At 36.6% G+C, this 14,265-nt stretch overlaps 1 protein-coding gene across 1 annotated transcript in view; it reads left to right on the forward strand.

Annotated features, from left to right (window-relative positions):
• The window catches only part of CATSPERE (catsper channel auxiliary subunit epsilon), a 177,755-nt gene that overhangs the window by 158,931 nt on the left and 4,559 nt on the right, over window positions 1-14,265 (forward strand). Inside the window, exons 18-20 of the mRNA XM_055324355.1 lie at window positions 4,978-5,064; window positions 6,138-6,295; window positions 10,981-11,034. Of these exons, the coding sequence (XP_055180330.1) occupies window positions 4,978-5,064; window positions 6,138-6,295; window positions 10,981-11,034 (299 nt within the window). The remainder of the gene's footprint in view (window positions 1-4,977; window positions 5,065-6,137; window positions 6,296-10,980; window positions 11,035-14,265) is intronic.

Here is a 14,265-nt window from a genome sequence, read left to right on the forward strand (position 1 = left end):
GCCTTGATCAATGCAGTGCCCCCTGTTATAATTACATTTAAATTCAAACACTCCGGTCTCTGACTTCAACCTCCCATTCTCTAGCTCTCCCTTTTTCCTCACACTGTCTAGACATCCTCAACATTGAGCCCTTTGCTCTTTCCCTCCCTGCCAGCCCATCTTCTCTCTCCTTTTCCTGTCTAACTTTAGCTCCCTGGGTCAGCCCTCCAGCTACCATCTTGCCATCACCTGCAAGTCACCTTCCCTGGTGTTGCTCCTATGCACCAAATGGCAACTTTAAGCATCAAATCATCCTGCCTTATCCATGCCTCTGTCTGAGCTGCCAATCACTTCTAGAAAAAAACAAATCAAAACTGCAATAACTGGAATTAGGAGCTCAACTATTGGGAGTGATGACTTAAAATAGAATTAGTCAACTGGAAGAGGGGTCAGAAGGAAATGCCCAGAATTATGCATAGGGAGATAAACTGATTGAAAATATAGACAAGAACATAATGGAGATTCACTGCCTACATCTAAGGACTGGAGTCCTAAAAAGAAAGGGGAGAGAGTATTGGTCAGAAGCAATATTTTCCCAAAAGATAAAAGACATCAAGGCACAGAAAAAGTAACCTGGATCCAGAAACACTACAGTAAAATTTCTAAAAAGAAAAACCTTAAAAGTGGCCAAAAAAAAAAAAAAAAGAAGTTACCCTCAAAAGAGTAGCTATAAGACTTAAAGCTGGTTTCTCTATAGAAATAATGCAAACCAGAAAACTTTGAACAAAATTTTTTTTTCTTTTCCTCCCCCCTTTTTTTAGTGGGGAAGGGCAGATGGAGAGTGAGAGAGAGAATCTGAAGCAGTCTCAATACCCAGCATGGAACCCAACACAGGGCTATGATCTCATGACCCTGAGATCATGACCTGAACCAAAATCAAAAGTCAGATGCTTAACCCACTGAACTACCCAGGTGCCCCTGCACAAAAATAAATTACTGAAAGAAAAGAAATCCCAAATCTAAAATTCTATATGCAATGAAAATAGCCTTTTTTTAAAATAGCCTTTTAAAGATGAAAATGAAACACCCAAGAAACAAAAAAATCCAATCATGAAATGGGCAGAAGACATGAACAGAAATTTCACCAAAGAAGACATAGACATGGCCAACAAGCACATGAGAAAATGCTCTGCATCACTTGCCATCTGGGAAATACAAATCAAAACCACAATGAGATACTACCTCACACCAGTGAGAATGGGGAAAATTAACAAGGCAGGAAACCACAAATGTTGGAGAGGATGCGGAGAAAGGGGAAGCCTCTTGCACTGTTGGTGAGAATGTGAACTGGTACAGCCACTCTGGAAAACAGTGAGGAGTTTCATCAAAGAGTTAAAAATAGAGCTACCCTATGACCCAACAATTGCACTGCTGGGGATTTACCCCAAAGATCCAGATGTAGCGAAACGCCGGGACACCTGCATCCCAATGTTCATAGCAGCAATGTCCACAATAGCCAAACTGTGAAAGGAGCCTCAATGTCCTTCGACAGATGACTGGATAAAGAAGCTGTGGTGTATATATACAATGGAATATTACTCAGCCATCAGAAAGGACGAATACCCACCATTTGCTTTGACGTGGATGGAACTGGAGGGTATTATGCTGAGTGAAGTAAGTCAATTGGAGAAGGACAATCATCATATGGTTTTACTCATATGGGGAATATAAGAAATAGTGAAAGGGATTATAAGGGAAAGGAGGGAAAATGAGTGGGAAAAATTAGAGAGGGAGACAAACCATGAGAGACTCCTAACTCTGGGAAACAAAGGGTTGCAGAAGGGGAGGTGGGTGGGAGGATGGGGTAACTGAGTGACGGGCATTGAGGAGGGCACTCAATGGAATGAGCACTGGGTGTTATACTATATGTTGGCAAATCGAATTTCAAAAAAAACAATAAAGATGAAAATGAACAACAGATAATGCTCTAAAAGACATATGAAATTAGAAGAGGAAAAATTTTAAAGTTAAAAGAAACAATGAGATAAAAAAGATTCAAGAGAAAGTGGCAAATACTGAAGACAGCCAAAGAAGATCCAATACATAAGTAAATGGATGCCCTGAAAAAGAAAACCAGAACAAAGGAACCAAACCATTGCTTATATTCAAGAAAACATCTCTACCTGCTCTAAGTAAAAAAAGGCTTGAAGCTTCATATTGAAAGAGCATAGCAGATAATCAAGAATATCAGATCTGAACAGCCAACCCAAGTGGCCATGTAGGCAAAAAAAAAAAAAAAAAAAAAAAAGGAAGTAACTTACATATAAAGAAAATAAAACTCTAATTTTTATAGCAATGCTTTATGCCAGGAAAAGATGGAGTAAAATGTTTGATACTAAAGGAAAATAACCATAAGCTAAGGATTTTATATTCAGCAAAACCAATGACTCTAGAAAAGGCACAAACTGCTATTAATATGTAAAAGCTCAGATGATATTGTTCCCATGAGCCCAAGGCTAAATAATAACCTTCAAACCACCAAAATCACTAAAGAGATATCAACATAAGAACCAGAGGTAGCATAATGGTAGCATAATGGAGTATAGAGTTACAAAACTGAAGCAAAGTGAGGATGGAAAGGGAAAGAGGATAATATATAGTAGATGTATTCTCTGACAGTATAGATATAATACAGCTATAAAATATGCTAGGAGAATATAAGAATATGAGAGTGTATACCTGGGGGAAATATAACTGTTTTTCAGTAATCACAATAGTGGGAGTAGTATTTGTATTAGTTATTCTGATCTTGTAAGGTATGTAATGTGAGATATTCTAATACTATCACTCTTCACCAAATGTTTTTGGCATAAAAGCAGGGAGATATGCATGAAATATAGAAGAAGTTAGACAAAACATCCTGAATTTGATTAGGACTCAATGTAAACTCATGAGGTATTGGAAACTTATGTGATCTGGATGTAAATACATAAGTATATTGTTCAGAGAGATAGAGACAAATTTTCCTACACTATCCATTAAAATCCCTAGAAACATAACTAATCAATAGCAGTAAGTGTCCTCAGTTCCCAGATCGTTGTCTTGAAATATCATTTCCGGCTAAAAATAACTGGGGATTCTTAAACAGATAGCTGATTCCAAGCCTGGGAGAGGAAATGTACACAATGAGTTTGGAATACTTTGACATATCCAATAGCAAGGAAGTATCAAAGACTACTAGGGCCTTGTCAAAAGTAATCAGAAGTTAACATGAAGAGGTTGGCCAAAGATGGAACAATTAAGATGAGCTTTCTTAAGGGTAGTTATTGCAATATTGCTAAAATTCATTAAATATGTTAAACCTATGAGTTTATAATGATTTTTTCAAAAAGATCACCTTTGGAAAATGATAGGAAATCAACTCTTTATTTTTAAAACTGTCAAATAAAGAGAAAGTCACCAATATTTATCCTCAAATGAACTATACCAGAGGGTAACCAAATTGTAGAAAAGGGGAGGCATCTCTTTACGTTTCTAGTTGACAAATGAAGAAAAAAAGAGATAGAATTAGAATATTACCATTTTAAACCCAAATAATCTGTATACTATAAACAGATTTAACAAATTTGACAATGAAGAAACGGATAAAATAGACAAATGCCTCGAAAAAAAAGAATTTACCAAAGTTTCTTACATTCTTCTTTTTTTTCCAAAGTTTCTTATATTCTAAGAAAGAAATAGACATCTCTACTCTCAGATGGCTTTCCCATCCACCAAACATTTAAGGAAAATTTTCCTTCAGCTTTCTAAAAATTCTTCCAGAGTATTTGGGTAGGAAGAGCACTTTCCAACTCATTCTGTGAATCTAGGAGGACCTGATGAGGACCTTAAAAGAAAAGGAAATTATGAGCTAATCTCACCTATGACCACAGATTCAAAGCACCTAACCAAAACACTAGCAAATCAAACTCAGCAATATATTTAAAAATCACACATCCAGACAAGTTTTATTTCATAAATGAAGAGTTGGAATATCATTTGAAAGTTTAAAAAATCCACTATACTAACAGAATAAAGAAGAATAGGCATGGATTATTATAGTAGTTGAAAAGTCATTCTACTAAAAATTATTTATACATAATATTACTTTTAAAATAATTCTCAGGGTCTTGAGTTTAAGCCCAACATTGGGCATGGAGCCTACGAGAGAGAGAGAGAGAGAGAGAGAGAAAGAAAGAGAATAACACCAAAAATAACTCTTAGAAAATTATAAGTATATGGTAACTTCCTTGACCTAATAGTATGTAAGTACAAAAAAAAAAAAAAACCCTTATAAAGTATCTTAATTAATAGTGAAAATTTGAAAGCTTTCTCTCTGAAGTCAGGAGTAAAACAAGGGTGCCAGCTATCACCACTTTTGTTACAACATTGTTTCTGATCCCTGTAATAAGCAAACAATAAACAGTTAAAAGTATAAGAATTGGAAAGGAAGCAATAAGACTGCTATATTCACAAATAACATGACCTCATGTGAAACACTTAAAATTAATAAGTGAGTTTAAGAAATTCTTTTCATACAAGGTCAATATACAATATATCCCCTGTATATCAGCAAACATTTAATAATGAAAAGAAATATATATTTTTCAATGACATTAAATAAATACTTAGGAATAAATTTATATGCTTAAATGTGTGTGCAATTTTTTATTACATTTTTGTTAACTCCAATTAGTTAACATACAGTGTAATGTTAGTTTTGGGTATACAATATAGTAATTCAACACTTCCATACAACAGCTAGTGCTCATCACAACAGGTGCACTCCTTAATCCCCATCACTTGTTTCACCCATCCCCCACCCACCTCCTTTCTGGCAACCACCAGTTTGTTCTCTACAGCTCTCTACAGAATTTGTTTCTTGGTTTGTCTCTCTTTTTTTTTTTTCCTTTGATCGTTTGTTTCTTATATTCCTATTTGTACAATTTTTTTTGGCAGAGTGGCTGTTTAAATGAAGCCCAGACGTGGAAGTCAATGACTGAGCTTAACAAGCACCTCCCACTAGAAGAAGCCTGGGGACCTGAGGTAAGGAAAACATTACCTAGCAAATCTTATTTACAATAACTAATTTGGCATTTCAGCATTAATAAAAGTTTGATGGAAGCATTTTGGATTTAATTTGTTTGTTTTTGCAAATCAAATCCAACTTTTCTATTGGATTAATACCGTAATTTCAAAAATGCATCACCTTACTTTCTGTTTGAGTTTCCAGTGCTCCTGTGTTACTAACAATTTTGTATTAATCTTTTTCTGTTGAAAATCTGTGTTTACAGATTTACTAAATATCTGACAAACATATTGAAGCACTGACTCTAAAGTAAACACCCGAACTTTCAATTCTTATACAACTGAAAGATCATTTATGAATGCCAGCTATTATTCCTATACTGCTTTCAATTTTTTTCAATCAAACTTTCTTGAATTGAAATTAATTTATGTTATTTGGAGAATCAGTATCTCATAATAATATCTCATAAATAAAAGTGACCTCTATGATACCTAGCCTATAAAATCTAAACCCTACAATAGGAATGTTACTTTGCTTCTTCATCAGAATCTGTGCATGTCAAGACAGAGATACATACAACTGTACTATCCTCTGTAGTCCTAGCTCCAAACATCCCACTTTCCATCCACCACTCCCTATCCTTCTGGCAACATAACCCTAGAACCTTGACTCTAACAATCCTTTCAACAATCCTTCAAAATGACCCCGCCCATCTCGCCCAGCCCCAGGTTCTCTCCTTACTTTTTATGCAGCTGAAATTCCATGGTCAATAATTATATCACTCTATTAATGTGTACCCTCAATTCCTTCCTCCATCTCAGTTCTTCAGACTTGTGTGGCTAAGTCACAGCCCTAGTTAAATCTCAACTATCTGCCTTGGCAGCTGACTGTGGTCAGAGGAATATTGATTTATTTCACCTTGATTTCATGATTAAAACAGTTCTGTAATACTGCCCAACAAACATAAAGTATTTCTCCAGTTCATTCCCTTTTCCTTTCTAGGTATTGCATACCTTTTCCTCTCTACAATCTCCAACACCTCTTCCCCTACAGAAGGACCTCAAGGTTTTTGTCTTTGTTTCCCATTCAGAACTATAAGCACTGTTTCTCTTATGCTATTGGAAAACCAGGAGACTTAAATCAACCATATGAGATAATCAACAAGTCTAACTATAACCATTTAGTTTGGCCCGAGGACCATTCTGGAATGTATGTGTTTCGTGTGAAGATCCTGGATCCAAACTATAGGTGAATATAAATATTTTATTGTTATAGTTTTGACATTTATTTAAAGGGATAATGATGAGATCAAATGAAATTTCTGCTCTACTCTACAAAGTCCAAAAAATGTATTACACTAAAACATGGCAACATTACATAAGGCAAGAGGGAAGAAAATGCCTAGTAGGAAAAATTAAAATGCCATAGAATCTGGGGTCACCATTACTAGAAGAGGTTGACCAACTCAAAAAAATATCTGCATCCCCATGTTCATCACAGCATTATTACAATAGCCAAGACATGGAAGCAACCTTAGTGTCCACTAATGAATAAATGATAAAGAAAAGGTGGTGTATATATAAGTATACAATGGAGTATTATTCAGTCATAAAGAAGAAGGAAATCCTTTATCTCAAGAAAGAAGAAATATCTCAAACAACTCAACTTTGAACTAGCAAGGCTGAAAACCTTCCCTCTAAGATCAGGAACAAAGATGAATGACTATGAACAACTCTTCATAGAACTAGAAAAAGAACAAACAAAGCCAGAGTTAGTAAAAGGAAGGAAATAACAAAGATCAGAGAGGAAATAAATTTGAATAGAGACTAAAAATAGGAAAGATCAATGAAACTAAGAGTTGGTTTTTGAAAAGATAAAATAGAAAAAATTTTAGGTAGCCCTAATAAGAAAAAAAGAGAGAGGACTCAAAATCAGAAAATAAAGAGAAGTTACAACTGATACCAAAAGAATATATAGGATAAAAGACTACTATGAGCAACTATATACCAATAAATTAGACAACCTAAAAAGAATGGGTAAATTCTTAGAAACATACAACCTACCAAGACTGAATCATAAAAAAAAAAAAAAAGGAAAACTTGATCAGACTGATTACTAGTAAGGAGAGCAAATCAGTAAGAAAATAAATAAATAAATAAATAAATAAATAAATAAATAAAACCTCTCAACAAACAAAAGTCCAAGACAGGATGGCTTCACTGGTAAATTTTACCAAACATTTAAAGAACAATGTCCTCAAACCCTTCCAAAAATACAAGAGGAAGGAATATTTATAAACTTATTCTATGAGGCCAACATTACTAATACAAAAGCCAGACAAGGATACCACAAGAAAAGAAAATTACAGGTCAATATCCTTGATGACCATAGATATAAAAATCCTCAATGAAATATTAGCAAACCAAATTCAACAATGCATTAAAAAGGATCATATGCTATAATCAAGTGGGATTTATTCTAGGGATACAAGGATGATTCAGCATCTGCAATTTAATCACTGTGATATGCCACCTTAATAAAACAAAGGATAAAAATCATATGATTGGGGTACCTGGGATCAAGCTCTGCATCAGGCTCCCTGCATGGAGCTTCTCCCTGTGCCTCTCTGAGAAATGTCTCTGCCTCTCTTTCTGTGTCTCTCATGAATAAATAAATAAAATTTTAAAAAAACATATGATCATCTCAATAGATATAAAAAGCTTTTGACAAAATTCAACATTCATTTATTATAAAAACTCTCAACAAAGTGAGTGTAGAGGGAACATACCTCAACATAATAAAAGCTATACATGACAAGTCCACAGCTAACATCATACTCAATGATAAAAAGGTGAAAGCCTTTCCTCTAAGATCAGGAACAAAGATGAGAAACAAAAATGCCCCCTTTTATTTTTATTCCACATAGAATTGGAAGTCCTATCCAAAACAATTAGGCAAGAAAAAAAAATGTTTTAAGCATACAAATCAGAAAGGAAGGAACAAAATTTTCACTATTTGCAGATGATACGGCATTATATTCGGAAAACACTAAAGACTCCACAAAAAGACCTGTTCTCATCAACAGCCTCATCTATGACTACAGCAAAAAGAATAAAATGCTTGGGTATAAATTTAACCAAGGAGATGAGAAACCTAGACAAATAAAGACCTAGACATGATAAAAGAAATTGTAGAAGACACTAATGAATGGAAAGATATTTCATGCTCATGGATTAGAAGAACAAATATTGTTAAAATGTCCATACTACCCAAAGCAATCTACAATACAGACTCAATGCAATCCCTATCAAAATTGCAATGGCAATCTTCACAGAACTAGAACAATCTTAAAATTTGTATGGAAGACAAAATAAAAACCGAAACAGGGGATCCCTGGGTGGCGCAGCGGTTTGGCGCCTGCATTTGGCCTAGGGCGTGATCCTGGAGACCCGGAATCGAATCCCACATCAGGCTCCCGGTGCATGGAGCCTGCTTCTCCCTCTGCCTGTGTCTCTGCCTCTCTCTCTCTCTCTCTCTTTCTGTGACTATCATAAGTAAATAAAAATTTAAAAAAATAAATAAATAAAAATTTAAAAACCCGAAACAGCCAAAACCATCTTGAGAGAGAACACAAGGAGAGGCATCACACTACTTGATTTCAAATTATACTACAAAGCTATAGTAATCAAAACAGTATGGTACTGGCAGAAAAACTGACACATACATCAATGGAACAGAATAGAAAGCCCAGAAATAAACATTCTTATGTATCTATTCATTACAAAGGAGACAAGAATACATATATAGCAGGGAAAGGACAGTCTCTTCGATGAGTGGTGTAGGGGAAACTGGAAAGCCACATGTAAAAGAATGAAACTAGACCACTGTCTCACACCATACACAAAAATTAACTTAAAATGGATTAAAGGGATCCCTGGGTGGCGCAGCGGTTTGGCGCCTGCCTTTGGCCCAGGGCATGATCCTGGAGACCCGGGATCGAATCCCACGTCGGGCTCCCGGTGCATGGAGCCTGCTTCTCTCTCTGCCTGTGTCTCTGCCTCTCTCTCTCTCTCTCTCTCTCTCTCTCTCTGTGACTATCATAAATAAATAAAAAAATTTAAAAAAAATAAAATAAAATGGATTAAAGACTTGAATGTAAGACCTTATACCATAAAACTCTTGGAAGAAAACATAGGGAGTAAGCCCTTTGACTTCAGTCTTAGCCATGATTTTTTGGACTTGACACCAAAAGCAAAGGCAACAAAAATGAAAATAAGCTAAATAAATGAAAAAGCTTTTGTATATATAAAAAAAAACTACTGTACAGCAAAGGAAACCATCAACAAAAAGAAAAGTCAACCTATGGAAATCACACATCCAAAAAGGGGTTATTATACCAAATATACAAAGAACTCCTACAATACAATACAAAAACAAATAATCCAGTTATAAAATAGGCGAAGATCTGAATAGACCTTTTTCTAAGACATACAGATGGCCAACAGGCATATGAAAAGGTACTCAACATCACTAACCATCAGGGAAATGCAAATCAAAAGCTAAGGTATTATCAGTAAGATATTACCTCATACCAGTTAGAATGGCTATTCTCAAAAAGACAAGAGATAACAAGTATTGGCAAAGATGTGGAAAAAAGAGAATCCTGTGCACTCTCGGTGGGAATGTAAATTGGCACAGCCACTATGGAAATCACTATGGAGTTTCTTCAAAAATAGAATACCATATGATCCAGCAATTCCTCCCCTAGATAAGAAAATGAAAACACTAACTTGAAAAGATGCATCCTCATGCTCATTGCAGCATTATTTATGGCAGCCAAGATATGGAAACGATGTATGTGTCCATCAATGATGAATGGAAGATGTGAGACAGATTCCATTATATCTACATATATAATGGAATATTATTCAGCCATAAAAAGAAGGAAATCTTGTCGTTTGCTACAACATGGATGGACCTTGAAGGCATTGTTCTAGAGTCTACTTTGGTTTGAATCCTAATTTTGCCATTGGCAGATATGCCATCATAAGCAACTTGCCTAGTCTCTGAGCTTCTTTCTTTATTTATAAAATGAGTCTATAAAACTTATCTCGTAATATTCTGAGAATTAAATTAAAGTACCCAGGTAAAAATCCCTAATTTTGCTCAATCAAGTTAAATTTCTTTCTTCTCTCTCCTCCACATGAAAATAGGCGAAATGTTATCATTAATGTTTATTTAGCTCTGTCTTGTCTCATCCCAACCAATCTGCTAAATCATGAAAGATACTCAGTAACTTTAGAAATAATACACGGTGCCCTATATCAAGTTCCCAACACTCTTAGCTTCCTGAGTCAGCCTATATCAGGTAAACGTCACAGGCTCTTTGATTAGAACAAGCTAAATTCAAATCCCAGCTCTGCTACTAACAACTGTGCAAACTTTTGCAAGTACGTTAATCTACCTGAGCCTCTGTTTCTTCATCCAAAAGAAAGGGTTGCTATGAGGATTAAGCAGATAATTCATGTAGAGCATTTGGTACGCTGCCTGGTACACAGCAAATGCTCAGTTAGTATTCATTTTCAATAAGTACTAATGCTCAGTAAAACATTATTATTATTATTATTATTATTATTATTATTATTATTATTATTGCTGTCCCCTTGGGACCCACTATCAAAACGATGTGAAGATATTAGAAGAGCAGTGAGTTTACACTGACAAACTCAGAAATCGTGCAGCAAGCTGCCCAAGCCACACGTATGGAAAAATCACCACAGCTATGATGTCACTATTCTCTCCATTATTGAGAAACTGACATCTTCATTAAGATTATCTTGATTAATGATAGATCATTACCATTAAGATTTGGAGGGAGTCTTTTAATATGTTGAACTTAATTTAATCTTTAATATTATTTTTCTCATTTGCAGTTTTTGTAACCTGACAACTATATTTGCAATAGAGACCTTTGGAATGATTCCCAGGTAATGTCTGCTGCCTAATCAGACTTTTGTGAGGGAAGTTGTAAAACAAGGAGTGACAGCCAAAACAGCAAAGGCACCTGTCCCCCATTTCTCTGGGACCCTATGTGTGACATCCTCAAATTGTATGTATCAATTATCCCAGGGATACAGCAGGAAGGAATTTCTGAGAATTGTTTGTACAGCTGGGGTCCCATCTCCTTAGCCGCTACTGTCTTCCCATCACACAGGTCTAACCTCTCCTTAAGGAGATGATAGGCTGCAGATCATAGGCTACAGAAGGGAGGACTGTGAGGAGACAGTGGCCGTGCCCCATTGACCCTGAGTCAGTCCTCAACCACTGACCATCATTCTTTTTATTATTATTATTATTATTATTATTATTTAATTTAATTAACATATAATGTATTACTAGTTTCAGAGGTAGAGGTCAGTGATCCACCAGTCTTATATAACACCCAGTGCTCATTACATCATATGCCCTCCTTAATGCCCATCACCCAGTAACCCCTTCCCCTCCAGCGACCCTCAGTTTGTTTCCTATGATTAAGTCGTCTCTTATGATTAGTCCCCCTCTATGATTTCATCTTGTTTATTTTTTCCTCTCTTCCCTTATGATCCCATTTTGTTTCTTAAATTCCACATGTGAATGAGATCAGATGATCATTGTCTTTCTCTATTTCACTTAGCATAATATCCTCTAGTTCCAAACATGTCATTGAAATGGCAGCATTTTATTCTTTCTGATGGCTAAGTAATATTCCATTGTATATAAACCACATCATCTTTATCCATTCATCTGTCAATGGACATCTGGGTTCTTTCCATAGTTTGGCTGTTATGGACATTGCTGCTATAAACATTGGGGTGCAGGTGCCCCTTCAGATCACTACATTTGTATCTTTGGGTAAATAACCAGTAGTGTGATTGCTGGGTCATAGGGTAGCTGTATTTCTAACTTTTTGAGGAACCTCTATACTGTTTTCCAGAGTGGCTGCATCAGTTTGTATTCCCACCAACAGTGTAAGAGAGTTCCCCTTTCTCCGCATCCTTACCAACATCCATCATTTCCTTACTTGTTAATTTTAGCCATTCTGACTGATGTGAGGTAGTATCTCATTGTGCTCTTGATTTGTATTTCCCTGATGCCAAGTGATGTGGAGCATTTTTCATGTGTCTATTGGCCATTTGTATGTCTTCTTTGGAGAAATATCTGTTCATGTCTTCTGTCCATTTCTTGACTGGATTATTTGTTCTTTGGATGTTGAGCCATCATTCCAATGCATCCAGGAATCAGGTAGTAAAGGCACTTTCCTGGATTCCAGTTTCCTTGGAGAGCAGAGTAAAAGGTCGTAATGCTAACACTGGGATCACAAATGACTTTGCTTCTCGGTCCTACGCCTGGTTTTTTGTTTTTGCTCTTTTGTAAAATATTAAACAAAATGAAAGACAAACAATGAAGTTATGCATGGCTCTACTTTAAATATTACTGACTCCTTGATGTTTTGTGCCAGTGGAAGATTAATAGTGTAAATAATCTACAAATGAGATAAGCCACTTGTTATTTCTAAGTGACTTTGGGAAACATCTGTGGCCTTTGGCAGTGACTTCTCTTCCTCACTAGATTGCTATGTTTGATTTAGATGAATTTTAAGAACATATGTGCATCCAAGTACCCCCCACCAGAAGGGGACTTGATGAGTTGGAGAGAGGACAGTGAAGGAGGATTTCACCTGTTTGCCCCAACTGATCTCCTGGAGCTGGATTCCAGCAGCTCCAGGGAATATAGTGCAGCCTAGGGGTCTTCCATAGGTTAGTGACTGCAGCTTGGTCTCCGTTACACCTGAGCCGTGAAGTGGGGACAGAAGCAGAGCAAGGGTTAGCTAGTGGTGACCACTTTCCTACCGAGAAAGCCCTTTTCATGAGCAAAGACTGGAGATCAAGCTGTAGGAGGCAAAGATCATGGTACTTCCTTGTCCTCTAGTGCAGTACTCAAACACTTCCCCAAATTTTTCACTGTGTCCTTTGGAGTTGTTAGCATATAACCAACCAACTCACCTAAATCTTCATCCATCCTCTGAACTCTCCTTCTAGGTCCCTCTAACCCCAGAGGGCACTGCTTCACCTTTAGCCCTCTAGAATAATAGCTGTTTATTTTCCATTGATCCCTGGGTGCCTCAGGGTGCCATTACCACCTCCCAACCATTATCTATCCTGGGTCTATTAAAACAAAACCAAAAAAAAATTTTTTTTAAACACACACCTTTTTTTTTACTTACTATTTCCTTACATTTCAAAGTGTATTACTTCAATAATACTTACTAATACTACTTTACCCCTCTGGGATTTGCTCCCCACCGTCAACCTCCAACTACCTACTTTCTCTAATTACACCTGAGCAGCCAAGGATTGGTAAAGAAAGTTACACAACAGGGCAGGTTAATCACCAACTTCATATAGGTTGCCAGCAATACCTGAGTCTCTCTCTGGTCAACCAATATCCCCACTCTCCATAACTACCTCAGACCTTATCGAATCAGCTTCCTCCTTGGACCATCTTTCCTTAACAAACATCAGGTGAGCTTGTTCGCCATTACAAAGACATTAGGAGGATGCAGGCAGGAACACTCCTGATTCCTGATTCCAAACTCATAAACCTACTATCATCTATATCCATTCTCTTTTTTCCATCCTGTTACAATTAAAGATTATTCCTCCTCTTTAAATATAATTCTTCTACTTATGCTTTGAACCCTCTTACTTTCCACTTTCTAAGGAAACTTCAAAACAATTACTTCTTTTCTCTTTTATATATTCAACTTTCCCTCTCAATAAGATCCTCCCCATAGGCTTTTAATCACCCCCCAAGTTTTTTTTTAAGATTTTATTCATTCATGAGAGACACAGAGAGAAAGAGGCAGAGACATAGGCAGAGGGAGAAGCAGGCTCCCTGCGGGGGACCCGATGCAGGACTTGATACCAGGACCCTGGGATCATGCCCTGAGCCAAAGGCAGATGCTCAATCACTAAGCCACCCAGGTGCCCCCACCCCCCATGTTTTAAATTAAAATAAATAAATAAAACCGCAACCTCCTATCCCCCTCCAGCTGCCATTCTCTCTCCCCCCTCTTTTGTGAGACAAAGTTCTCCAAACGCTTGTCTACATAACCTCTTTTTCCCTATATTTTGTCCCTTTTTCCCTAATCCACCCACTCAGCTCTTTGTCTTACACCT

The sequence above is a fragment of the Nyctereutes procyonoides genome, unplaced genomic scaffold (genome assembly GCF_905146905.1).
Source record: "Nyctereutes procyonoides isolate TBG_1078 unplaced genomic scaffold, NYPRO_anot_genome, whole genome shotgun sequence".
Taxonomy (NCBI): Eukaryota; Metazoa; Chordata; class Mammalia; order Carnivora; family Canidae; genus Nyctereutes; species Nyctereutes procyonoides.